This window comes from Amphiprion ocellaris, chromosome 20, assembly GCF_022539595.1.
Source record: "Amphiprion ocellaris isolate individual 3 ecotype Okinawa chromosome 20, ASM2253959v1, whole genome shotgun sequence".
Lineage (NCBI taxonomy): Eukaryota > Metazoa > Chordata > Actinopteri > Pomacentridae > Amphiprion > Amphiprion ocellaris.
Genome location: NC_072785.1, coordinates 4833838 through 4861729, shown reverse-complemented (window position 1 = coordinate 4861729; position 27892 = coordinate 4833838). Strand labels below are relative to the sequence as shown.

Here is a 27892-nt window from a genome sequence, read left to right as displayed (position 1 = left end):
TAAGTTGCTCTTGGTACTTTGTCCTTAGATTTGTGTTAATTTATTTGGGACTCTCAGGTTCTTGGCCTCTGCTGCAGGACAGAGGTGTGCTCTAGTAGCCAACACTTTGTGGATCCATTACTGCATATCACTAATCTGACACAAGTCCACACATAACAATTTCATAACACATGAAAGCAGGCTGTGAGCCATGAAGAATAATAAGTGCACGGAATATGTCCAAATTTTACATGACAAAAGATAGAGTCAAATGTGCTGATAAGGACAGACCTGAACATTTGATATCACTGAAGATAAGACAGTTGATTTTCAGTAGTCTTGATGTGTTTTTTAAATCATTCATTGTAACATTAGAGATGCTAATGGTTATTTGTTAGTTTTTCAAGACAAAAACTCCTCTGGGGTACCTCGGGAATCTTATTAGGGAGCAAGCACTGGTTTGTGTCCTTTCACATCTTGCACTGAATTCATCAATGTCACATCTCTGAAACTCAGTTTGTTATATATGAAGATTATTTTGTCAAAATGAACAACACAAATATAATAGCTCAGTCTGAACTGTAGATTATCTTTAGAGTTGCCACATCTTGTTCCTCTACAGGTTTTGAGCTTTTCGTCTCATTATTTTCTGTTGAGAAGAGGCTGGAGTTGACTTTGAGGACCCACTCTGAGATTCTCTGGTCCGTGTAGTACTCATCATCACTGTCCTCCTTCAGCCCCTCTGGATGACCTTTGTCTTCAGAGTCCTCAGATTCTGTTTCAATAGCTGAGTCATCAGAGCAGAAACCTCTTTGTTGCCTTGGCTCACAGAGACGGGCATCATGTTTAACCCCGGCGGCCACCATCATACAAGCGTCATTCTTCTTTTGCTGCAACAGAGGATCCACTGGTTCTGGAGTCACTGTTGCATCTGGCTGCTCATCAAAGGCCTGTTTAATCAGTCTGCTGCAAGTCTCCGAATCCTGGATGGCTTCTTTGTTTCTCGCTACAAGACCAGCACTGATTTTATTATATTTGTTAGACTCCTGATTTTTTTTCCCGCATTGTGTACCAAACATGCGAAACACCGTGTTTTCTTTTGTTTTGCTGCCAGATGATAAAGTTGTACTATATCCTCTGGGCTTGATTGGCTCCTTCCTGTGCAGCGTTAGAGCAGCAGTAGGGTTGACTTTGCCAGAGATTGGTCTTGATTCGCTGATCGGAGGCAAAGAGACGTTTGCTGTTAGTCTTGGTTTAGATGCGACCATGCCATGTTTGGATCTACTCACAACGTGTGCAGGGTTGTGTTGAAGGGTATTGAATGCTCGTGTCGATCTGTTTATCCGCTCCAACGTTTGGCTGTTCCTTTCAAAAACATTCGATCCCCATCGTCCAGACCTTCTGCTCTTGTTTAAATCCACCCGATCCTGCCTGTTGTGAGCAACTCTGTGTGGATTTTTCATAGCCTCAACACTTTTTTGCATGCTCTGTCAGGCAAACTGACCGATCAGAAGATTGACCGCCAGCTTTATTTTATACCACTTGTGCTCCTAAGACGCCGCCCACACACACGAGAATAGAATAGACACTACACACACCACACACACACACTACACACACACAGTACAGCCCTTGGTAGTAACTTGATCTGTAACAGTACTCCTTATAAGTTACTGGTAAGGAGCCAAACTCTTTCACAGCTGATCAAGAGTCAAATTAGCAACACACAAAAGAAAAGTTATTTATAGGGATGTCGGATAATATCGGCCCAGTATTGGCAAAAAAAAAATAATATCGGTGAATATCGTTATCGGGTTTGTTTGGGGTTTTTTTGCCTATCATGAAAACTGATAAAATAATGCCCGGATTTCATCATTGGTGCATTTACCCTCACGCATGATGACATCATCAGACTGCGTTGTGAAATGTTTAAACAAGTGTACCAGATATATCGGCATCAGTTGATATCGGAACTGGAAACTGAGAGTTGGACAATATTGGCATATCGGTTATTGGCAAAAAAAAGCCAATATCAGACACCCCTAGTTATTCCTAACTCTTTCATGCCAACACAAACTGCAGATGTCTTTGAAGGGGTCGTAAATCTTTAATGGTTTGATGATGAGTTGGTCTTGTGTCAATTTTCATGCAAAATGCTTCAGTTATCTCACTTCTGGAAAGAAAAACACACAAATGTCCGTGTATCCAAATCATTGAACTATTCCTTGGTATTATTTGCGCCTCTTGGCTTGGATGCACTTAATTCACCCTATCAGATAAACCCTGTGCTTCGATGGATCCTCCTGTAAAATATTCACAGCTGAAGCCAGTTATTTGATCTGTCACTGTGAATCCATCAGACCAGAGCGTCAGAGCAGGAAACGGCCGGTGTGTACTGCAAACCTAAACCTCAGGCTTCAGTTTCAAGTCACGTTCTCTGTTTAAGAGCCCCTCCATCTAAATCCACTTCCTGGTCATTTAAATAAAAGTCTATCCAAATGTTTAGCATTACTGCTGATTAGATCTGCCTCAAATGTCCTCACAAATACTGTAAATACATTCAAAAGGCTATTCATTGATGGTAAGATCTCTCCCTTCAGTTTGTTTGGACATGTACGTCACAGAACATGCTGACGTTGTAAACAGTGTGTGTGACCCAGACAGCGGCTCTGAAGTTGCAGTCAGGTTAGTGTGAGCTGTTTGATCTGTGATACTGTACACCACCTGTACCGGCTGCTCAGCACACTGATCTCACTTCTTCCACTCACTGAGGGATGTGCTTCTCCGGGATGTGGATTTTAATTCCCAAAGTTACAGATATTATGTACTCTACTGTCCAAAGTTTGGGATAATTTAGAAATGTCCTTATTTTTGAAAGAAAAGCAGTTTTTGTCAATGTAGATAACATGAAATGAATGATAAATCCAGTGTAGACATTGTTAATGTGGTTAATAACTATTCTAGCTGGAAACATCCATCCATCCATCCATTATCTATACACCGCTTAATCCTCACCAGGGTCACGGGGCGGGGGGGGGCTGGAGCCTATCCCAGCTGACTCGGGCGAAGGCAGGGGACACCCTAGACAGGTCGCCAGTCTGTCGCAGGGCCACATACAAAGACAAACAAGCACTCTCACATTCACACCTACGGGCAATTTAGAATGATCAATTAACCTCAGCATATTTTTGGACTGTGGGAGGAAGCCGGAGTACCCGGAGAAAACCCACGCATGCACAGGGAGAACATGCAAACTCCATGCAGAAAGATCCCGGGAAAGCCGGGACGTGAACCAGGGACCTTCTTGCTGCAAGGCGAAAGTGCTAACCACTACGCCACTGTGCAGCCCTTAGCTGGAAACAGCTGATTTTTAATGGAATATCTCCATAGGGGTACAGAGGAACATTTCCAGCAACCATCACTCCTGTGTTCTAATGCTACATTGTGTTAGCTAATGGTGTTGAAAGACTCATTGATGATTAGAAAACCCTTGTGCAGTTATGTTAGCACATGAATAAAAGTGGGAGTTTTCATGGAAAGCATGGAATTGTCTGTGTGACCCCAAACTTTTGAATGGTAGTGTTTGTCCACGAGGCAGTAAGTTAGAGTACAGAAGTATATGAATAACATATGATTAGGAATATTAGCAAACCTATATTCTGTTTTGAAGTGAAACATGCCAATTATGTTACAATAAAAACACAAAGCTCCTCTACCTTATCGACCAGGGGTGTCAAACATATGGCCCGTGGACCAAAAGGGATTTTGTAAAATGTAAAAATTTCAGAGGTGGAAATGAATCCTTACTGTGAAAATATGTCAAGACATTGTGCAATAAAATGTGAGTCAGCAGCTTCAGTATGAGTCTGGTTTGGTTGAACCCCATTGTTGATGCACTGCCACGGCTTTTACGTATTTTTAAATGTATGAATTTTATGCATTTACAAGGCAGGGGGATAACTTAACCTTCCTCCTTGATAGTTGCTCCACCAAGGAATGCAACGGAGTTATGTGACATTCTGTGTACGTGTATCTGTCTTTTCACAACATTACTCAAAAACAGACTAATGGATCTGGCTGAAATTTTCAGGGAAGGTCAGAAATGACTCAAGGACCAAGTGATTAGATTTTGGCAGTGATGCAGCTTATAGTCTGGATCCACGGATTTGTTAAAGATTTCTGTATCATTGCCAGATAGCGGCATGGCGTCACTGTAACCATGACAACAAGTGAACACTACGTCAGCTGATTGTGATCCTACTACAAATCCACCACCGAGGACTTATCAGGACTTATCCGTCAGAAATGATCCAAGGAACAACTAATTAAATTGTGGGAGTGTTTCTGAGTCCCATCAATTCCCGCCACCCGCTACGTATTTACATCATGTGATTTGGTATCTGGTGTGCTGCTGCCATTAAAGCAAAAGGAGGCAAAAAAGTATGGAGAGATTCTGAAAACATTTTGAATTGTTTTGCTGAAATTGTACTTTTGAATGAAACATTTCCTTTAAACTCGAAATGAATGCAAAATACATGGACCTTCACTTGTGGTCTCAGACTTCTTGTCTCCACTGTATATACTTAGAATTAGGCACACTCACGCTTTTCTTCCTCTTCTTGGTAGGTCTTTGAAGGTCAACAAGTCCCCTTATTTAATATGATTCATAAGCCTGTTGGGGCTTACAGGCACATAGGCCTCTCTCTCTCTCTTAACACACACACACACACACACACACACACACACACACACACACACACACACACACACACACACACACACACACACACACACACACTTCATAGCATCATTATTATTAGTGGTTGAACGGCTACATGACATAAAAATATGCTGTATTTGTGGACACGGTGACGTAATCTAGTAGGTCAGTACTGTTGCAGCAATAGAGGCCATCATAATGGGGGAAGAATTACAAGAATATAATAAGATATTGCTGAGTATAAAATACAGTACTTTGAAAGGTTAGAGCTATTCTTAGAAAGCACGCTGTCATATGGATGTAGTGGCTCTTTAAGACAGAAGGAAGTTTTATTACAAGAATGTATGTACAATGTTTAACATATAACCTCAGTATTAGAGAAATATGAAACCTATAAACTGCCTGCTCTAATTGTTCTTCTTTGCTCCATTGGCAAATATATTTGTTTAAAATTCAGGTAATACAAGCGATCACCATTGCTGTGCTTGTGCTACTTTAAAATCTGTCATCTCAGTCAGAAGAGGTGGAGAGGCATTCACCTGCACTCATATCTTAACGAGGGTTTTTTGATTCTACAACATGCAACACCAGAGCTGGAAACTTTAGAACTCCATACAGTGACGTTACGTTTCAGAGACCGTGGTAGGATCATGACAAACACAAAACAAGAAACGCCCTCAGAGAGTGCAGTACTCCGCCAAGGCTGCTCAGTCGTTGGGTCATTCCCGACTGATGAAATCTTGAAAAAATTCATGGTTGAAATCACGGCAACATACACTGAGTACAGGCGTGTGTTATGCATGTGTATGTTATGTAAGGATATCAAATCACGTGACCTAAATATGTAGCGGGTGGCGGGAATTGATGGGACTCAGAAACACCCCCACAATTTAATCAGCTGTTCCTTGGATCATTTCTGATGGATAAGTCCTGATAAGTCCTCAGCGGTGGATTTGTAGTAGGATCACAATCATGTGATCATCAGCAGGCAGCTGATGTAGTGTTCACTTGTTGTCATAGTTACAGTGATGCTGTGCCGCTATCTGGCAATGATACAGAAATCTTTAACAAATCCGTGGGTCCAGACTATAAGCTGCATCACTGCCAAAATCTAATCACTTGGTCCTTGTGTCATTTCTGACCTTCCCTGAAAATTTCATCCAAATCCGTTGGTCTGCTGTTGAGTAATGTTGCTAACAGACAGACAGACAGACAGACAGACATAGGCTGATCATCACATAACTCCATTGCTTTCCTTGGCAGAGTAATGAACAGGAAATGTCAGCGAATATGAAGGGTGCTTGGGGTCTATTTTACTTTAAAATGTCATATTATTGCAGATTACTGTATTTGGACTATGTTATTTTATTGTGTGATGATGAAACTAACTTTCATACTCTGGCACATTTTACCTTGCCATGTCTGAGATCCATAGACGTCCCCTCCTCCCAACTCACACAACCCAAAGGATCCAGTCCAACGTCACAGTACCAGAAACCACAGAGCTCCTCAGGTTCTGGATCAGTCCTCTGATGGGCCAGGGCTGGTTAATATTGTGACGATTGGTGTACACGGACATACAAACATCAGCGTGTACAAGTTATTACAAAACATCATTCATTTAATATATATCATATTCTTGTATTTCAGGAGTGAATCAGAATTACAGTTAAAAACGAATGAGATGTTCATTATTGAATCAAGGTTAAATGCGATACTAACATTTTTCACAGGAGGGCAGCATTGCAGTGCTATATAAAAGGAGATCAGCTATTGAAAGGTGATTATTACTGACTCTATATTCTCTCTGTGATTGATATTAGTAGTATGGACTGATCTTGTTGCATCTGAAGGCTCATCCTATTGGGGTTGTGACATGATTTATTATTTCCCTTTTCGTTCTGACCGATCAGATATCAGTCAGACTGTTACCCTGGGTGAGGTTGCTGAGGGCTGCTATCCTGTAATATCTACTGTAGTGGAGACAAACGCACCCTGTCCTGTTCTTTAATTGCAGCCCTAGACTGTATATGATTGCAGTCACATCTTGTTTTCTAAGTGGGTCAAGCCCAGTCAGTCGCACTGCGCAGGCGCAGCTTGTGGGCTGTCAGTGCCATAGCAACCGGAGCAGACATCCATCGTCAACATGGTGAGTGTTGGTTTGGTTTCGGACCGTTTTCGTGGCTGTTTGCGTGTTTTTTTAGTTGTCGTTTAAGCCCTGTTAACTAAAAGGAACATGCAGTGACTCCGGTGGGAGAGTTTGAACTGACGATACAAACAAACCGCTGTTAGCTGCGAGCTAACTCTTTAATTAGCTGGTTAGCTGGTGAAATATCAGATACACATTAAATCAGACCTCAAAGTGTGCGGATGTCTGTGTCGAGATAGTTTGCCCTATTACTGTGTTGTGGTGTGGGTGTAGTATTTAGCAGTAAATCCCCTGAAATAGAGACTGTGATTAAATATGACTACGATTGTGTGTGTTGGAAGTCTGTAGCTCACTTTATGCTGCTGCTAGCTTGTTTACCTCTCTGCTGTTCTGTCATCAGATTATAATCCAGCCTCTCCCTGTCTAACTCAGTGTCTTTATGTCTCCAGGCCAAAGCAATGACTGTGAAGGAAGCCCTGGCCAAGTGGGTGAGTGGCAAAGACACAGAGGACCATGCAGTGCTGTTTCATACACTTATTATTAGTTATTTGTGTTCATGTGCAGTTGTGTTGCATTACTGTCCCACAGCTGCATTAGTAGGTGTGTGTGTGTGTGTGTCTGCAGGAGGAGAAATCAGGAGAGAAAGTGAGCGAGGCTAAAGCCATAAAACTGTACGGTCAGGTTCCACCGATAGAGAAGATGGATCCTTCTCTTACATCACTCACCAACTGCGAGTGAGTTCTGTTGTCTTATATTCTGTATTTCAGATGTTATACAGTAGGTTAGTCTGCTTTTTATCATCTTTTGTCTCATTTTTGTCATTTTGTGTCTTGTTTCTGTCATTTTGTGTCCAGTTTTTGTCATTTTGTCTCATTTTTGTCATTTTGTGTCTTGTTTCTGTCATTTTGTGTCTTGTTTTTGTCATTTTGTGTGTCATTTTTGCCATTTTGTCTCATTTTTGTCATTTTGTGTCTCGTTTTTGTCATTTTGTCTCATTTTTGTCATTTTGTGTCGTTTCTGTCATTTTGTGCGTCGTTTTTGTCATTTTGTGTTTCGTTTTGTCATTTTGTGTCTCATTTCTGTAATATTGTGTGTCGTTTTGTCATTTTGTGTCTCGTTTTTGTCATTTTTTGTCTTGTTTTTTTCATTTTGCGTCTCATTTTTGTCATTTTGTGTCTCGTTTTTGTCATTTTGTCTCATTTTGTCATTTTGTGTCGTTTCTGTCATTTTGTGCGTCGTTTTTGTCATTTTGTGTTTCGTTTTGTCATTTTGTGTCTCATTTCTGTAATTTTGTGTGTCGTTTTTTCATTTTGTGTCTCGTTTTTGTCATTTTGTGTCTCGTTTGTCATTTTGTGTGTCGTTTTGTCATTTTGTGTCTCGTTTTTGTCATTTTGTGTCTTGTTTCTGTCATTTTGTGCGTCGTTTTTGTCATTTTGTGTCTCGTTTTTGTCATTTTGTGTCTTGTTTCTGTCATTTTGTGTCTCCTTTTTTCCACGCAGCAGCTAGGCTTCTTACTGGTTTTAACAGATGACATCACATCTCCCCTGTTGTCGCTTCTCTTTATTGGCTCCCTGTCCTTCCTTAGAATTGATTTTAAGATTTTACTGATCATTTTTAAAGCTCACCAGGGCCCTGCCCCTGGCTATATTTTAGATATGTGAACCCTGTACGTCCCCACAGCAGCCTTAGATCCTCAGGTGGGTACCTGCTGATCGCCTTCTCCATCAGGACCCCTCGGCTTTGGAACGACCTGCCTGAGGAGATAAGGCTCGCTGAATCACTAACTTCTTTTAAATCACTTCTTAAAACCCACTTTTATAGACTTGCCTTCCAGTAAAGTTCTCTTTTACTCCTCTTCTATCAATCTCTGCCTTTTTAACCCTTTCAAAATGTTCATTGCTTGTAGTCCCTCTTTCTAACCTCCTCATCTTGATGTTTGTCTGTCTTTATTTCCTCTTCAGCTTCTCTTTTAACCCCCTTGTGTGATGTCGTCCGTTTAACAAGCTTTTAATTAGCTATCCATTCTGTACATTATTGTCATTTTTTATGTTCTACCTGTCAAAGCACTTTGTGAAAGTTCTTCTTAAACAATGAGATTATGAAAGCGTTGCCCTTTTATTAGGTGGTCCAACATTTTTTCTAACAGTTGCTTTAGTATTGACTAGACTGAGCACATGCTATTTGATCCAGCAGAAAGGTGTGAAGTACTGAACAAACATTTAGAGCTGAGATGAAGTTCTGCCTGAAACTTTACTTAGAAAAAAAACACTCCCAGTACTTTCTGCAACAGAACAAATCTGCATGTTTGTAAATTAATTCAAGTAAATCACAATATCTCAACAGAAATCAGAAGTCTGATATGTTTCTGTGCCGTATCGTCCACAGGAAGCTGTCTCTGTCAACAAACTGGATCGAAAAAATCGCTAATCTCAACGGCCTGAGTGAGTATCGACTGTATGAATAATATAAATCTCACATGAAGATATTGAGACGCGTTGTAATGTCATATCCTGTGTCCTTCCAGAGAACCTGAGGATATTATCACTAGGAAGGAATAATATAAAGGTTCTCACTGGGCTGGTAAGTTTTTGTGGAACCAAATTCCTGTTGACCTTTTCTCAGGCTTTCTGTTTTTTTTCTCCTTTTCTTGACCCAACCTTTATCGCTTTCAGAAGTGGTTACTCATGTTAGATTTGTGTGTGTGTGCGTGTGTGTGCATGTGCGTGTGTGTGCGTGTGCGTGTGTGTGTGTGTGTGTGTATGCAGGAAGCAGTCGGGGACACATTAGAAGAATTGTGGATCTCTTATAATTTCATAGAGAAACTAAAGGGAATCCAGTGCATGAAGAACCTGAAAGTCCTCTACATGTCCAACAACCTGGTCAAAGACTGGGGTAGGTTACCTTCAGAAACATAATTAAAAAAACAACACATTAGATATTAAAAAACACATGACTACATTTAACATCACTAAAGATCTCCAACAGCAGCCTCTTTTGATCAGGTGCTTGTTCTTACTTTGGATTGTTTGTTGGAGTTTGTTGAAATCCAACAGTGTGACTCGATGTCTCTTCTGTCCTGTGTAGGAGAGTTTGTGAGGCTGGCTGACCTGCCGTGCCTCGCTGATCTAGTGTTTGTTGGAAACCCTCTGGAGGAGAAGCATTCAGCTGAGGGCACCTGGATGGATGAAGCCTGTAAAAGACTTCCCAATCTGAAGAAACTAGATGGTAAGGGCATTCCAGCAGCCATGTATATAATATAACATGCTGCGGTGGCAGCACAGATGCAGCTTAGTCTCGCTCAGCCAGAAAATTCTGCATTACATTTTATTTTCATCGGGGCTGCACATTGGCTCAGTGGTCAGCACTGACTCTGTGCAGCTAGAAGATCCCTGGTTCACGTCCGGCCTTCCTGGGATCTTTCTGCATGGAGTCTCCATGTTCTCCTGTACATGTGTGGGTTTTCTCCAGGTTCTCCAGCTTCCTCCCACAACTATCCCAGCTGACTGAGGGTGAAGCAGGGGACACCTGGACAAGTAAAAGTCTATCACAGGGCTACACATAGAGACAAACAATCACACTCACATTCACACCTACGGTCAATTTAGAATCACCAATTAACCTCAGCATGTTTCTGGACTGTGGGAGGAAGCTGGAGAACCTGGAGAAAACCCACACATGTACAGGAGAACATGGAGACTCCATGCAGAAAGATCCCAGGAAGGCTGGGACGTGAACCAGGGATCTTTTAGCTGTAAGGCGACAGTGCTAACCACTGAGTCACTGTACAGCCCTGGATCAGACTAGACATTGTTAAATACTTAGGAAGAAGTTACATGATTCCTTCTTTAAACCTCCCAGAAAATGAACAGGAGACCACAGACCTGTAAATGCCACCAAAATGGTTTGAAAGTCTGTGAAATAAAAAGGAGAAGAAAATACTGACTAATGTTGATATAGTCAGTTAAAATAACTAGTGATCATTTTTCTGTTGTTTTCAGGAACCCCAGTCATCAAACAGGAAGAGGACGAAGGACAGGGAGACAGCTGAGAAACCTTAATGCCTGAAACATTCCAGCCTCTTTCCTGGAGAGTCTTCCCTTTTTTAAAGTTTTGTATGGTTTGTCATGGTGCTTTTCTTTATAGAGAATGATTTTTACAACAGACTTTGTTGAAAATCAACAAGCACAAAATAACTAATGCAAAATGTTTTAGAATTGAAAAAGTGTTTTTAATTGACAATGCAGGCCTTGTGGGTTCGGGACCAGGATGAGGGTTTGATGAGGTCTTAGAAATGAAACCAAATGAGCACATTTCCCTAATTCTGTGTACAGCATTAGGACTTTTTATTGTCACACTGTGAAGGAAATTGAAGCTGATAGGAACTTTTCTTGGTGCCTGAAAATTCACTGTGGTGGTACAGGGCTGAGAATAGCCAATGAATCTGTGTTGTTCTTACCAGGAGAATTATAATCTATCATTCTATCATTCTCGGATAGCAGTCAGTGGTAGCCTTAGAACAGGAGGTCTCGTTAAAGGCAGTTATCTCTCTCATTGGGGAATAAAAGGACCGTCTCTAGATACGTTCCAGCAACCTTTGGGCTAAACTTGTACGACCAAAATTCATCCAAGGCTGTTTGGTACTGTGCTGTTTAAGATCTTTCTGGAAATAGGTTGTTGAGGTAGTTCAAGTCTAAACTTTTTTTTTTTTTTTTTTTTTAAATTCCATGTAAAGGAAGAACACAATTTTTTTTCCAGTTAGGTTTTGGAGCTAACGTTTCCACAACGTTCCGACTCTGAAAGATGCGACACCAAGGTGAATGCACGTAGCTTTCCTTCATTATACTGCATCTGTGTACGTAGTTTTTTGTGTTTTAGATTATTTTCGGCAGGTTTGAACATGTAATGTTTGGATGTTTATGATTTTTAATGATTTTGATATTTTGAATAAATACTATTATTATAACATTTAATCTTATCAGTTGAAACTTAACTTGCCAGTAATTCTAATTTGGTAACATGCAAAAGTACAGTATAGAATGATTTCTCAACTAGACAAATAGCTTTGAGTGTTTTAGAACTACAACTGAACAAAGATTCAATACCTTTATTTGTCACAATTATACACAGTATGAGGAGCAGTGAGTTACTGAGGGTCATATGACTGACACATGGCAAATAATAGTGTAATTATGTCATATATACTACTGCAAGTAAGTAAAATAAGTAACTAACCAATAGGCATACCTTAGCACTCAAAGGAAACATTTATACTCATGCTTTTTTACTTTAACCCCGTAAAACCCACAGTTGCAAAAATACATCAATTTTACTTTTTTATACACACACACACACACACACACACACACACACACATATATACATATATATGTATATATATATACATATATGTATATATACACACACATACATATATATATATATATATATATATATATATATATATATAGTTTTAGCTCATTTTTTAGGGTCATTTTTTCTGTATTTGGACTTTTAGGAAATAGATTCAAATTAAACTCGGTATTTATTTTTTTAAACTTATGTTTAATTCTATTTTTTATTTTTTGCTCATTTTTTTATATTTGGGTCTTACAGGGTTAAGGACACTCAACTGATCACACTTACACAGTTAGAAACAAATACCTCTTTGAATGCAGGAATTTTATGCTAAATCGAATATTTTATTTTATTTAGATTATAATTTTAGGCTTTTTTATATATAGAAAATGACCTACATTCTCACCTCTACTTAAATTTGGGTGCGCCTTCAAGACGAACAATAAATCCCGCCCACCACCCTCCGCATGTCATTTTCATTGGTTAACATACATGTCAATCAATATGTAGTCCATTTGCTTCCTTGGCAGGGGCAGCATACCCGGAAGTGGTCGTCTTGGCGGCGGAATAGCGGCAGCTCAAACGGTAGGAACGTTTCTAGAAGAAGGGAGGCATTCTGAGCATATGGAGCTTTAGTCCGAGTGTCTGGAGGCTCTGCTGGCTCTAATGCAGCGGGCTAAAGTCTCTGGGAGTGTGGAGGTGAAGCAGGTGATCGGAGCTCTGTGCAGACTTCTAGCGGCCGCCGGTGTGGACCCAGTCCCGGTACCGGAGAACTTCAGACGGGCAAAGTTCGGTGGAGGAGCCGAGGTGGGTCCAGCATGCGGTGCCTCTGTCAGGGCTGGAATAACTAAGGATACTCTCTTAAGCGTTAACATGTTATGCTCTTTACTCCACTACAGTCCATAGTTTCTACTTTACTGCCTTCATTTAAAAGCTTTAGTTCCCTTTTAACCCTTTGATGCGGAGACCACATCAGGAGATACCCATTTTCCATTGGATTTGGGTCACTTTTGACCCAGGTTATGCATCAAAGGGTTAAAGATTCATCACTCAGAGTAATGCATCAGTTTGTGAAGGACAACAAGCTGTACAAAACTATTCAAATTTAAGATGAGTTCCACCCGGGTCAATCTATAACTGAGGGACTTTTGAAGTCCATGGAATATATCTTGCATACATTTTTATTAATAGTAAAAAAAAATCTGATGTTTTTTATGTTCATTTTGATCATGTCTTTACAAATTCCATAGTTATTAATTATGGAAACAATCACTTAATAAAAAATGACTGAATATCACTAAAATGTAAACTATGTTACAAAAAGCCCTGCAATTATATATTAACCCATCCAGAATGACTTGAAAATGATCCAGAATTACAGAAAATTAGTCCAGAATGACATGAAATGTGTCCTAAATTACACAAAAATTATCCCAAAGACACAAAAATGATCCAAAATGATGAGAAAATATCCAAGCTGACATTAAACTTGCTGAAATTGACAAGAAAATTGTCCAAAATGACTCAAAAATTGTCCAAAATGACTCAAATATAATTGAGGGACTTTTGAAGTCCATGGGATATGTCTGCATACATTTTTATTAAAAATTTAAAACAAAAAGTTTTTTATGTTCATTATAATCATGTCTTCACAAATCCATAATTATTTATTATGTAAACAATCACTTATTAATACAAAATGACTGAATATTACTAAAATGTCAGCTAAATAACCATCTGAATTTAATACCAACCACCTTCTAATGAGCTAAACAATAATAAAATAAGCTGATTCAGAAAGTTTCAGTTTGGATTGTGTTCTTTTTATTAAGTTGAGATAATCATGACAGATATTTCTTTTTTAGCAACATATAAAATTTTATATGGAAAATAACAAATTGTATCTGTGTCCCAGAAATCTCTTTCAGCTAAGTTAGCCATTACAAAAACACCTCTCAAGGAAGTGTGTTAATTCCAGTGAGAGAGTAGAGCAACTTTAATTAATAAACACTACCGTTCAAAAGTTTGGGGTCCCTTAGAAATGTCCTTATTTTTGGAAAAAAAAGCTTTTTTTTTTTTTTAATGAACATAACATTAAATGAATGATAAATCCAGCGTAGACAGTGTTAATGTTACCACATTAACAATGTCTGGGTTTATCATTTATGCAGTTATGTTAGCACATGAATAAAAGTGGGAGTTTTCATGGAAAACATGTTTGACCCTAAACTTTTGAGCGGTAGTGTATATTGTAGGATTCGACATGTAGATATAATAACCAAGGATACAGAGGAATCAGTACGGACACAGTGTCACATTAAAAAATAAACAAAGAAAAGTCTATAAAACAGGCCCATTGTACCATCCATATTGACAAAGTGTCTCTTTCTGCTTGATGTTTTCCAGGAGGATCAGTTTTGGCAGCTTCTTGGCAGCATCCTTCAGAAAACTGCCGTCGTTTCATCTGAAGTCGATCTCCAGCTGAGAGGAGGTCAGTGAAGCTTCTTGGAACTTAACGTTAAGTGAGAAATTAAAATGAGTTAAAGATTCTATGGTACCAGTATCAGTATGATTGTGTGGGAAGTGTATCTTTTATACTATCCAAAATAAACCAAGTGATGTTCAGTAAATTACTCCAGATGTGTTAAACCTACAGGTGATGTGACCAGAGGCTGCCACATGCCTGTTTGTCTTAATGTTCAAACTGCAGCACCTCAGGAAATGATTCAGTTGGTACGAGACATTCAGAGGTTAGGACAAGGACTCGTTAACACCAGGGACCAAGGCTTTCATGAGAAGACAGGCTTCCAACGCCATGAGTTACACTTAGTTTGAGTTTTACACAGTTTGAGAATTTGTAATCATAGTATTCCTACAATGTTTAATTTAAACAACAGAATTTATCACGATACGATGATATCATTACAGTACCTTTGCATCTAAAGATAGAGTATAATAATGTTGTTGACTGCCCAACCTCTTCTTGAATGTCCCATCACATCAGAGAGGACATTTCTAGATGAAACAATGGAATACTGTTCCTTTATTTATTTTTATCCTTTAGCTTTATGTATAAGAAGTATGAATTAAATGTGACTTTTACAGACAGGATCCAGTATAAAGGATGAGATGTCTCTGATTGATTCCATATTGTCTATATTATTCACTTCACCTGTAATTCATTTATGTATGGAAACCTTGAGAAACTAAATATAATTTCAAAATAAAGGTTCCAAGGGGTTGAACCTTATTCTGACAGGCCTACCAAGACGTCTGAGTGGTTATGATTCGTTAGGATTTTCTTCATGTTGTGCCTTCTTTGCTCTCTTGTCATGTTGTGTTTTCTTTGTGTCCAGCCTCAGAGAACAGAAAGTTTGTGGCTGCAGGGCTGTGTGAGACCGGCTACCATGCTGACTGGATGTATGAGAGGCAGGGAGGACATGCAGAGGGAGGAAGGAGTTTCTCCAGCAGAGATCTCCTCCTGGCGCTGGGATGGCTGCTCGCTGCAGGAACGCTGGAGAAACTGTTGACACAACGAGTACAGCAACTGGACAAAACCCTCCTCACACCTGTACCTGTAAGTATGACTGGTGTCCTGTTAACACGACAATAGAACGCTTGTAAACAGAACTCTGTATTTACCACAAGTCTGGGTTCACCCAGACAATTCCATGTTTTCCATGAAAACTCCCACTTTTATCCATGTACTAACAAAACTGCACAAGGGTTTTCTAATCATCAATGAGCCTTTCAACACCATTAGCTAACACAATGTAGCATTAGAACACAGGAGTGATGGTTGCTGGAAATGTTCCTCTGTACCTCTATGGAGATATTCCATTAAAAATCAGCTGTTTCCAGCTACAATAGTCATTTACCACATTAACAATGTCTACACTGGATTTATCATTCATTTAATGATATCTTCTTTGAAAAAAAACTGCTAAGGACATTTCTAAGTGACCCCAGACTTTTGAACAGTAGTGTATATATTTGTGTTTGTGTCTTGTTATGGCTGTAATCTCTCCTCTCCATGAATCAGGTGAACCTTCACCTCTCCAGTGAGCTTCAGTTCGACTCTGCGTCTTTACGGAGACTCCAGTGGCTCATTGGACGTCTCAGACACCAGGGACGGATCCTGCTGTCCATGCTACAGGAACAAACTCGACTGCTTCATGCTGTGAGGAAATCCTCGTTTGTATTTCCACAAACTGTTATCTGCCAAAGACACCACTGACATTAGCCAGTTACATGCAAGACTTTTTGACCTTTAACAATTTAAACAATACCAAAAGCCAGCACTGGCACATTAACAGTCATATTGTTGAATCCCTTTGGCTACTGGGACAGTTTGTGTTTCTGTCCCACTAAGTGTGACTCTCCAACAACAGCCTGATGTTTAACCCTCGTGTCGTCCTGCGGGTCAAAATTGACCCATTTTAAAGGTTGAAAATGTGGAGAAAAAAAAAAAATTTTCATGGTCAAACTTCTGATGTTCACATTTTCAACATTTTTGGGAAATCTTTGAACATTTTTTGTGGAAAAAAAGAAATGTTAAACATGTTCTTAAAGAAAATATTAGAAGCTTTACTGATATATATGTAATCACTTTAGATATTTTTAGGATTTTTTTTTGAAGATTTTTACTAATTTTTTGAAAATTACAAGAATTTTCTTGCCAAATATGGGGGATTTTTTTTTTATAATAAAACTTTTAAGGGAAACTTTTAAGGAATTATTGGAATTTTCTTCCTGAAGGATTTGCAAATTATCAGAAATTTGGGGAATTTTTTCTGCTGAAATTTTGGATTTTTTTCAGACAAGAAAAAAATATTTTTTGGTGCCCATAAATGAGGACAACCGCAGGGTTAATGGGTCCATTCACTTATTTGTTGAACAGACTATGATATTTGACTGTGTCCTCAGGTTTTTTCTGCCAGCCTCTCCTCCGCTGCATCTTCCTCTTGTGGTCAGAGCTCTGTGGTGTTAAAGGAGGTACGTGTGTGTCGCAACATGAATTTCTAGTATTAGACTCTTTTTCTTCTTACTGTTGAAGTGTTGCTGGTAGTGTTGAAAGTCTCTTCAGTGTTTCTTTATGGTTGCCAAAGCTGAACACATGTCAGTGTCTATGAGCAGGTCAGAATGGCCGGACAGCATCACAACCACAACACATACTGGATTAAAACTACATGATGCAAACTGATATTACTATTCATTACCCTAACTAGCTCAACTAGCCTGCTGTGTGTTGCAGCAGGACAATACCTTGAAGTTTGTATGGTGAAGACTGTTAGAGCACTGATTTGTTCTTATCAGTATCAGATAATGCTGGTTATTGTTTCTAATGTAAGTTATTAATTTTGCTTTCAGGTATCACAAACCGTCAGTAAACCTGTTGAGTTTTGCTCTAGTCTGGAGGAACTATTCATGTTGTTTACTGACGTTAATTTACTAAAATCACATTTTAATGACTTTTATTACAAGTAATGTCCTCCATTTAAATGTTACTCAAGTAAAAGTATGAAAGTATAATTACTTCAACAAGGAACGTGGCGGAGTTATGTGACAATCAACGTTGACGATCTGTCTGTCTGTCTGTCTGTCTGTTACCAACATTACTCTAAAACAGACTCACGGGTTTCCATGAAATTTTCAGGGAAGGTCAGAAATGACACAAGGACCAAGTGATTAGATTTTGGCAGTGATGCGGCTTATATTCTGGATCCACGGATTGGTTAAAGATTTCTGTATCATTGCCAGATAGCGGCACGGCGTCACTGTAACCATGACAACAAGTGAACATTATGTCAGCTGCCTGCTGATGATCACATGATTGTGATCCTACTACAAATCCACCGCTGAGGACTTATCAGGACTTATCCATCAGAAATGATACAAGGAACAACTGATTCAATTGTGGGGGTGTTTCTGAGTCCCATCAATTCCCACCGCCTGCTACATATTTAGGTCACGTGATTCGGTATCCGTACATAACGTACACATGCATAACACACGCCTGTACTCAACACAAGGTCATTTTTTCTTAAAGAGTTCGTTCGACGGAAATGATAGAAAGACTGAGCAGCCTTGGCGGAGTTCTTCACTCTCTGAATGCTTTTGTAGTTGTATATTTGACTTAATTCCCAATCATTTAAATTTAGTTGTTCTGTGCAGAAGATAAGGCATACCTTCTGGGCTCAAAATACTTACTTAATTTAATAATCTGATTTTAAATCGTTCATGCACATTGTAGTTTTCCTCCCTAAAGACTAATATCGGTTATATATTTGATTTTATTCCTTTAACCGTTGAGTCGCTCTCTGTTGTTAATTGCAGTCTATATTTTTCATAAAGGGATTTCTTGTCTAATTAAATGCTAAATGATCATTTTCACATTCTTGAGTACATATGCCAACTGTCAATATGCGTCAACATGTGTTGAAAAATGCGTCATAAAATCTTTTTGTGTGTCTTTATGAAGGACTTGGTTTGCGTCCAGCAGCTCTGTGACCTCCTAGAAGCATATCTGAGCTGGAGACAGGTGGAGGATGTCTTCTGGACCTGGATGGTGTGTCTCACGGAACAACACACAGGAAAATACCAGCACAAATAATGACTCTCAAAAGCATGGTCCACGTTTCCTAATGTGGCTGATTACCCTTCAATATGCAAATTATTAATTTTCAAACAGGAAACAGTTTCACACCAGAGTGTATTAATGACTGAACTGTGACGCAGTTTTTGCTCTGACCCAGTTATATAAGTATCGCTCCCAACCTACTGGATTTGCTAAAATCTCCCTCCATGTCATCCAAGATGCAAGCAGCCAAATGAGCCGGGAAATGTGCTGCTAAGTGTGTGTGTGTGTGTGTGTGTTTGTGTGTGTGTGTGTTTGTATGCAGGACAGCGTGGTGGACTGTCATCTGACTGGTCCTGTCATCAAAAGGCCTACACATGCACAGAGTGGGAGTCCAGGAGTGTGTCACCACAGAACCTGGGGGCTGGACAAACCGGACGACACGCTGTTAGGACTTCCTGTTGACACACACACATCCACACCCACACAGGTCAGTGTTTTCCCCACACATATCCAGTCACAAGTAAAGGAACCCTGTGAAAAGGATGCATTTGGTGGATTTTTCAAGAAATAATAGCTGCACATCTAAGGAATCATGCTTGGTTACTTTCCTTCCCAGAGGGACTCATGTCTGTGTGTTGCTGATGTCAGGATGCGGTTAGCCTAGCTTAGCATAAGGACCAGAAGAAGCAGCTCGCCTGACCCTAACTACAGTTCAAAAACAAGCCCTGAGCTCACTGATTAGTTTATTTAATTGTGCACAAACTGAGATGTGAAGGTGAGAGAATGTGATTTTAGGACGAGTCCAGGAATTAGTTTTATAATTGCATGAGTGACTAAATTCAGTGGGTGAGCATTTATTTATTTATTTACTTTTGCCTCTGTGTAGCCATGACAGTACAGAACCTGGTAAATGTACTTCATAGCTGCATACAGTAACTGCATCTAAGCTGCTGTTCATCAAACATACTCCTATCATGTAACATTCCTCTTTGAATTCATCTTTCCAAAATGTTTTTTGAAAAATAATGACCAAATAGTTCACCTCATCAGTATGCAAAAACATTTATTTATTTTTATTATTGTTTGCTTTGTGTTCTGGGACATTAAATATGGGAGAAAGTGCCTCTGATACCTGTTAGTTTTGTGTTGTAGCCTGGCTGCTTTAAAGAGGGCTAGCTGATTATCTGGTTTATATTAGGTGACACTTCATCACAGTTTATAGAACACTGCAGTAACTTTATGTTCCCACGTCCAAACACGAACTTTGCTTGAATTTCTAAAATAAAATAAAATTGACTGATTAAATAAAAGAGATTACAAATTTAAAAAGCCCTGGTACTTAATACTTAATTGTTTGACACGTATTAACACAGACACAAAACTTTGAGGTTTGATTCTCAGCCTTAATTATAGAATTAGTGGCCTTCAAAGTAAAGTACAAATATTGAAATATGACAGAACTGAATATTAACATTTTTCACTACTTGATAATGTTATTCCTCAGCCAAGGAACGCGGTGGAGTTATGTAATGATCAGCGTTGGTCTGTCTGTCTGTCAGCAACATTACTCAAAACCAGACTAAGGGATTTAGGTGAAATTTTCAGGGAAGGTCAGAAATGACACAAGAACCAAGTGATTAGATTTTGGCAGTGATGTGACTGTGATTTCTGAATCATTGCCAGAAAGCGGCACAGCATCACTGTAACCATGACAACAAGTGAACACTACGTCAGCTGCCTGCTGATGATCACATGATTGTAGATCCTACTACAAATCCACCACTGAGGACTTATCAGGACTTATCCTTCAGAAATGATCCAAGGAACAACTGATTAAATTGTGGGGGTGTTTCTGAGTCCCATCAAATCCTGCCGCCCGCTACATATTTAGGTCACATGATTCAGTATCCGTACATAATGTACACATGCAGAAAACACGCCTGTACTCAACACAAGGTCATTGTGTTTGTGGGTACATCTGTATTAAATGGTGCCATGATTTCAGATCATCGATAACTTATAAAAAATGCTGCATTTCTGACAATGCCATATGGGGGAATGAGCAGCCTTGGAGGAGGACCGCACTCTCTGAGGGGTGTTCTAGTTCTTGTTTTTGTCTCCTGCTGTATGTTTCTATCTCAGTTTCATTTGTTTTCTCTCTCAGGAAGGACCGAGGAGAGGCAGAGGGGATGTTAAGGACAGAGGAGGAGGAGAAAAGGGCCGAGCTGGACCTCCTTTTGTATTTTCTCTTCCTTCTGTGCCGTTCCTCAGTCAGGTTTTTCGAGCCAGACTCCAGGCTGAGAGGCCAGTCAGACAGCCCAGAGCAGAGGACCTCCACAGCAGCACTGAGGCTCCAGAGCTGAAGGCATCTCAGGCTGTTCAGCTGCTGCTTCATGCTGAGGCTCTGCTGCTGGAGAGGAGGGACCGGCAGAGACTGGCCAATAGGACGCAGCTGCAGGAGATGATTGGCAGCCTGGATGAACTGGTGCTGATACCACCATAGAGCTTTAGTTTTTATTTCTATGGCTACATTTTGCAGTAAACGGGATGCTCAGGACCTGTATGTGACGTATCTGCGTTTTGTTTTGACATTTCAGGCTCCGTCTTTTTGGATTTGGAAATAGATTCAGTATGAATCTTTATTTTTCATTTGCCAGATAATTAACCTGACAACAGACAAATATATATTTTGTTGCATTTTTTTCACATTCACAAAGAAATAAGCTTTAAGGCCATAAACTTAGTGTAGTGCAAAGTAACACAGTGTGAATAAAAAAGGCACAAAAAAGGAAACTGAAAGAACATAATAGCTAGTAATAAACAAGCATTTCCACATGCATTAAATTTGCTAAATGACTTTAATAAATGGAACAGTACATATACATATCTACATTGCAGAAATAATGAAATATGCATGTGTCCTTGGAGCGTCTGCAGATTTTTGACAAATTAACTGTATAATTCAGAAAAAATGTTTTTTAGAACATATTTATCTGGGTGTTCCAGATGATTGGTGCACAACGGTTGTGGCATCATGCTGTACAGGGGGAGGAGGACGAACATGGTTGCCTCACTGGTAATGTATGTACCACGACTTTATTGTGTCGTTTTTTAACTTCATATTAAAGCCTAAAGTCTCCAGTAATGAATAATATGTTGCCATTGTGTTTATGGACCTTTACAGACTTTCATATATTCAATTAATACAAACACGAACATCAGATACATTATTAGAATAGTTTGGGTTGTTAGAATAATACTATAAAATCTAGCTACTGTAATACAACTTCTGTTGTCTGAAGTCAAAAACAAGCTACAGAAGTCAAAAACATCATTTGCATCTTTATTAATTCATCAAATGTCACCAAATAATTAGCACTTAAACTCACATCAGTTTTCAACAAAAATCTGTGTATCATTCATCTAACCATCTGATGGCAAATCTATAACTTACAGTGAAGGAATAAAACTACAGGAAATAGAAATACAGTTAATAACGTTTAATGTCGGAACTATCTTCTGTTTTACTGTTGAGCAGCTGAAAACCCCCTTTTTTTTGCCAGCGGGGTTGAGAGAGCTGGTCAGAACTGATGAAAAACGTTAAAACAACTGAATTATCACGAAGAATTAACCACCAGGAGTTTCTGCATGTAGGAGTTGAGCCACTTCTGTCTCTCCATGGAGGTGAGGAGTTTACTTTTCTCTCTGAAGGCGGCGTCATCAGCCACCACCATATTCCTCTTCACCAGCCTGGCTCCCTGAGACGACCATTGAGACGGCCACGGCCCCTCCACGCTGCACAAACACAAACCAGAATCAATCCAGACACGTACCACACATCCACACTAAGACCTGTAGGACTGGAGTCACTGGTGGAAGAAGTACTGAGGTCAGGAAATCAACAAAGTACAGACTGTAAACATACTTTAAAACTTCTGCATGTAAAAAGCTCCTTAAGTAAAAGTACTTGTAATCAATTGTATTGTAATCATGAAAATGTATTTAAAGTATTAAAAATAAAAGCAGTCAATACAATGTTCCTTATAGTTGTTATACTGTTATGTTACTTGATTAATGTTAAAGCAGGATTTTATCATTTGAGTTGATTAAAGTGGAGCTCATTTGAAAATTGTACACCACTTTATAAATATTCACTACTGTGGTAGTCCACTAAGGTGGATATTTCAAAAAGGATATTTTATTCTGAGGGCTGCACAGTGGTGTAGTGGTTAGCACTTTCGCCTTGCAGCAAGAAGGTCCCTGGTTCGCGTCCCGGCTTTCCCGGGATCTTTCTGCATGGAGTTTGCATGTTCTCCCTGTGCATGCGTGGGTTTTCTCCGGGTACTCCGGCTTCCTCCCACAGTCCAAAAATATGCTGAGGTTAATTGATCATTCTAAATTGCCCGTAGGTGTGAATGTGAGAGTGATTGTTTGTCTCTGTATGTAGCCCTGTGACAGACTGGTGACCTGTCTAGGGTGTCCCCTGCCTTCACCTGAGTCAGCTGGGATAGACTCCAGCCCCCCCATGACCCTAGTGAGGATTAAGCAGTGTATAGATAATGGATGGATGGATGGATATTTTATTCTGTTCTAAAAAATAAGGACATTTGTAAGTGATCCCAAACTTTTGAACGATAGTGTAATAAAATACAGCAAAAATCTGGTAAAAATGCAGCAAAAATATAGAAAAAATACAGCAAAAATCTGGTAAAAATGCAGAAAAAAATGTAGTAAAATATATTTAAAAAAAAAAAAAAAAAAAAATATATATATATATATATATATATACATATATATACACACACATATATGTATATTAGGGTCATGGGGGCCTGGAGTGTATCCCAGCTGACTGAGGGTGAAGGCAGGAGGCACCTGGACAGGTAACAGTCTATCACAGGGCTTCACATAGAGACAAACAATCACACTCACATTCACACGGACAATTTAGAATCACCAGTTATTAACGTCAGCATGTTTGTGGACTGTGGGAGGAAGCTGGTGAGGAAACTGTAACATTATTAATAATTAAGATAAAAGCAACTTGCATGGACTGTTGGGGATTTAAATTACTAACAAAACATCATATCTTATATGTTCTTCATATGTTTTTTGCACAAACTTCTTAATTTGTAATGTAACTAAAGCGGTTACATTAAAAGTATAATGGTTTCCTCTGACGTGGTGGAAAATAACCTGAAAAGAAAAGACTTGTGATAGTACAAGTGCTACAGTACAGTACTTGAGTAAATATACTCAGTTACATTCTGTTTTCTTTTCACTTCAGCTGAATCCGATCTGTTGAAATTCATGATAAAACTGATTAATTTTGCTGTTGCTTCCAACATCATCCTAAAGACCTGATTTTCTCAGACACTACAGTTTCAAGAAATACTTTTACTGCTGTTTTTGAAAATGTTGCTCCTTTCAGAGAAATTCAGAGAATGTCAGTATCACTCATTAAATGTGCTGCTACAACCAGCAGCTGATTAAATTAGCATGAAGATGAGAAGCAATGAAACAGTGAAAACTAAATCCAAGAACAAACAGTGATACACAAACCATTAACTTTTTAAATTATTCCTATTATTTTTAAGTTTTTTTATGGATTAGCATAAGAAATCTAGCGTGGTAATAACTGTGCTTTAGAAGCAGACTTTTAAAATCTTTCTGTTAAGCATCACCTGGATGTTGCTTCATATTTAGCATATTTAACTACATTAGAAACAAAATACATTTCACATGTAGACTCTCAGTCGGGACTCACAACTGGAGAACATTTGAGGAATAAATGAGAAGAAAAAGAATATATATATTTTAATATGACGAGTAAGTTGCCAAGCCAATATATAATATGCATGTTTCCCAGAACATTTAATAAGTACATTTTAAAAAGCCTAAACCTTTGCAAGAGGATACAGTATAGTTTGGTAACAGCGGAGTTAAGTGACAATCGGTGTTGGTCTGTCTCTCTGTCTGTCTGTCTGTCCGTCTGTCTGTCTGCAACTTTACTCAAAAACTGACTAACAAATTTTTGAAGATTTTTTCCGTCGGGAATCCTACAGTGACTGAGCAGCCTTGGCGGAGGACTGCTCTCTGAGTCTTTCCTAGTTTGATTACGATTCCAGGTGAACACTTACCTTTCCTTGGCCCTCTCCGGGTCAAAGAGCCACGCCTCCCTCAGCAGTCCGGCCTTGCTATTGGCTGCTGCTCTGAGGCTGGGTGCTGACATCATATGGATGCTCCAATCACGGAGCGAAATAGAAGGGAAGAGGACATCCCAGTCGTCCCGTTTAGCTTCCTCTGAATCATCAGGACTTCTGGAATCAAATAGCACAGAACTGATTTATTTTTAAAAACTGGAGCTATAGAATAAATGAAAAGTGACATTATATAGGAATATTTAAATGAATTAAACACAATAAGATGGAAAAACCAAATGCTTGTTCCGTTGGTCTGACATTATGTAACCGGTCTATTTGTCACTTACAATCTGTGTACCAACAACCTTTTAAGATTTAGAATCACCTGACAGGTAGTCGAGGCTGAGGGAAGCCAGATGTCACCAAGGTCATACCCAGAATGCAAAGCAGCAGGAAGGACATACGGGAAATAACGGGAAGCTCAGACATCCTGAAATACAGAAAATATAATAAAATCCTGAGCAATAACTTTATGATCCTGACAATCTACTGGTTTATTACCACAGGTAGTTCTTATTGTTGTGACCTCATGAGTATAAATGAAGGAAAGATGCAGCTTGATTCCAAAGATCCGCTACCCTGAGGATTCTATTTTCTGGTGCCTTTACCTCTGATAGAGACAGACTGAGTAATAACGCTGAACGGAGACACTTTGCATCTGTCTTTATGGGCTTGTGTGCTTTATTTTATCTGACATGTTGAGAGCTCTCTGTATTTAACCCTCGTGTCGTCCTGCGGGTCAAACTTGACCCGTTTGAAAATATTTTCACACTGAAACTTCTGATGTCCACATTTTTAACCTTTTTTGGAAATCTCTGAATATTTTTTGTTGGAAAAAAATAAATGTTAAAAATGTTTCTTAAGAACATTCACAAAAAAATCAACCAAAATCCAGTGAATTTCGCTGGATTATGGTTGATTTTTTGTGAATGTTCTTAAAGAAAATATTAGAAGTTTTACTGATATCTATGGAATCACTTTATATATTTTTAGGATTTTTTTTGAAGATTTTTACTCATTTTTGGAAAATATTTACAAGAATTTTCTTGCCAAATTTGGTGATTTTTTTTTTAAAAATAAAACTTTTAAGGGAAACTTTTAAGGAATTATTGGAATTTTCATCCTGAAGGTTTTGCAAATTTTCAGAAATTTGAGAAATTTTTTTGCTGAATTGTTGGATTTTTTTCAGACAAGGAAACAATATTTTTTGGTGCCTGTAAATGAAGACAACAGGAGGGTTAATTATCACAAATGGAACAACAAAATCACATCAAAAATAATTAGACTTTGTTTTTCTATATTTAATTCTAAACTGATACAACTTAGCAGAATATCTCTCTATATATTTTCATTTATTTCATTCGTTCATTAACAAGCAAAATGTTCATTAATTAGTAAAATGTCTTCATAAGAACCTTTAATAGCACAAAGTCTAAGGCAACAAATACTGACTGCAGTTTCTGGACTGGTGTTGGAATGTGTGCAATGTTTATTTTTAGACTGATTTATTTACGTCATATGCAAAATGATGAGTAAATCAAAATATTTCATCATACTTCTGTGTTGTACAATTACAATGTTTAACATCTTTTTGAAAAAAATAAAGAACATGTGGAATTTAAACACACTGGAAATGTTTCGGCATCCAGACTGCAGCTCCTTCATGCAGACGACTGAGAATTTAGTTTTTCTTCTGTGTTGTTTTTACTTTGAAAATTGTTATACAAACAAAAGAAAACCCTATGTAGTCACTTAAATGATTTACTGATAAACTAAACTGCACCCACTTGGAAAGAACAGTGGCTTTGTTCAACAAATAACTTCAAGAACTTTTTTCATGTTGCCTAGTAATGTGATGATTTCTTACCTGCTTGTGAAGTGTTTTTCTGTCTGTAGCAGCGAACAGCTTCAGGCTTGACTTCAGGTTGGAGGTCAGCTGTCCGGATGAACCACCACTACAGGACTTTGTGTTAAAAGGTGCTTTCTTTGTTGCAGCTTCTGTCAGTTTTTAAATGTTTTTGCCTCCTCTAAATAGGCATTAGAAGTTTGACTAACTAGGCTAGAAGTTTGGGTAAAAACTCAGATTTCCACTTGTCCTCTTGTTTTGTTTCTGCTGGGCTGTGTGCAGGTTGATGTTGGATGAAAATCACCCGTGTTTTGTCTTGCATGCTTATATATCCTGGAATGGAGTGCTTTTACCCCCCATCCCCCTAAACCACCCACACATATATTCAAGCGTATACACCCTTCACCAGATCAATCCAACTCTGAGTTTAGCGTGCAAGAGGAGAATCCTTGTGGAAGTGTTAGCTAGCTTGTTAGTGTCCTGTTTCAAAGTCTCTTAGTCACAGTGCTGTTGTGGAGAGCCTGCATCTTATTACTGAAAATCATTATAGTGCTGGTGTGTATATATGTGCTGCTGTTCATTCATAGCCTGAGGCGCATGAATGGATAAAAACAAAGAAAGGTTTTTATGAAACCTGAGAAATATTTATCCTAACATCTATTGTTATAACAATGGACAAAACAAAACCATGTGACATAAATAGTCAATTTGCCCTGGAATAACCAATCTGGACTGAACTGGTGGCAGCGAAACAGTCTATGACCACAAAATAAAGACGGATATAAGCTCACTTTTAATGTACACTCCCATTCAAAGGTTTGGGGTCACTTAGAAATGTCCTTAGCAGTTTTTTTCCGTGAAGATAACATTAAATGAATGATAAATTCAGTGTAGACATTGTTAATGTGGTAAATGACTATTGTAGCTGGAAACAGCTGATTTTTAATGGAATATCTCCATAGGGGTACAGAGGAACATTTCCAGCAACCATCACTCCTGTGTTCTAATGCTACATTGTGTTAGCTAATGGTGTTGAAAGGCTGACCAGGCTCCAGGTAGC

General features: G+C 38.9%; 3 protein-coding genes across 3 annotated transcripts; 2 read left to right on the top strand and 1 right to left on the bottom strand.

The window, feature by feature from the left end:
• The first annotated feature begins 6734 nt into the window (after positions 1–6734).
• Positions 6735–11818, top strand: dnal1 (dynein, axonemal, light chain 1). Its single transcript, XM_023274097.3, has 8 exons — positions 6735–6848; positions 7298–7336; positions 7473–7582; positions 9234–9289; positions 9373–9428; positions 9614–9740; positions 9933–10073; positions 10847–11818. The coding sequence occupies exons 1-8, from the start codon at positions 6846–6848 to the stop codon at positions 10894–10896; spliced, it is 582 nt and encodes a 193-aa protein (XP_023129865.1). The 5' UTR covers positions 6735–6845; the 3' UTR covers positions 10897–11818.
• Positions 11819–12739: 921 nt separating this feature from the next.
• Positions 12740–21346, top strand: tedc1 (tubulin epsilon and delta complex 1). The gene is made up of 8 exons (XM_023274096.3): positions 12740–13010; positions 14610–14694; positions 15560–15780; positions 16246–16383; positions 17130–17198; positions 18685–18771; positions 19106–19270; positions 20948–21346. Exons 1-8 carry the CDS (start codon positions 12870–12872, stop codon positions 21284–21286), a joined length of 1245 nt encoding a protein of 414 aa, XP_023129864.2. The 5' UTR covers positions 12740–12869; the 3' UTR covers positions 21287–21346.
• Positions 21347–21620: 274 nt separating this feature from the next.
• Positions 21621–27132, bottom strand: pth2 (parathyroid hormone 2). Its single transcript, XM_023274091.3, has 4 exons — positions 26854–27132; positions 25312–25416; positions 24924–25103; positions 21621–22578 (listed from the first exon to the last, which is right to left on the bottom strand). Exons 2-4 carry the CDS (start codon positions 25413–25415, stop codon positions 22401–22403), a joined length of 462 nt encoding a protein of 153 aa, XP_023129859.1. The 5' UTR covers position 25416; positions 26854–27132; the 3' UTR covers positions 21621–22400.
• Between the last annotated feature and the right edge of the window lie 760 nt (positions 27133–27892).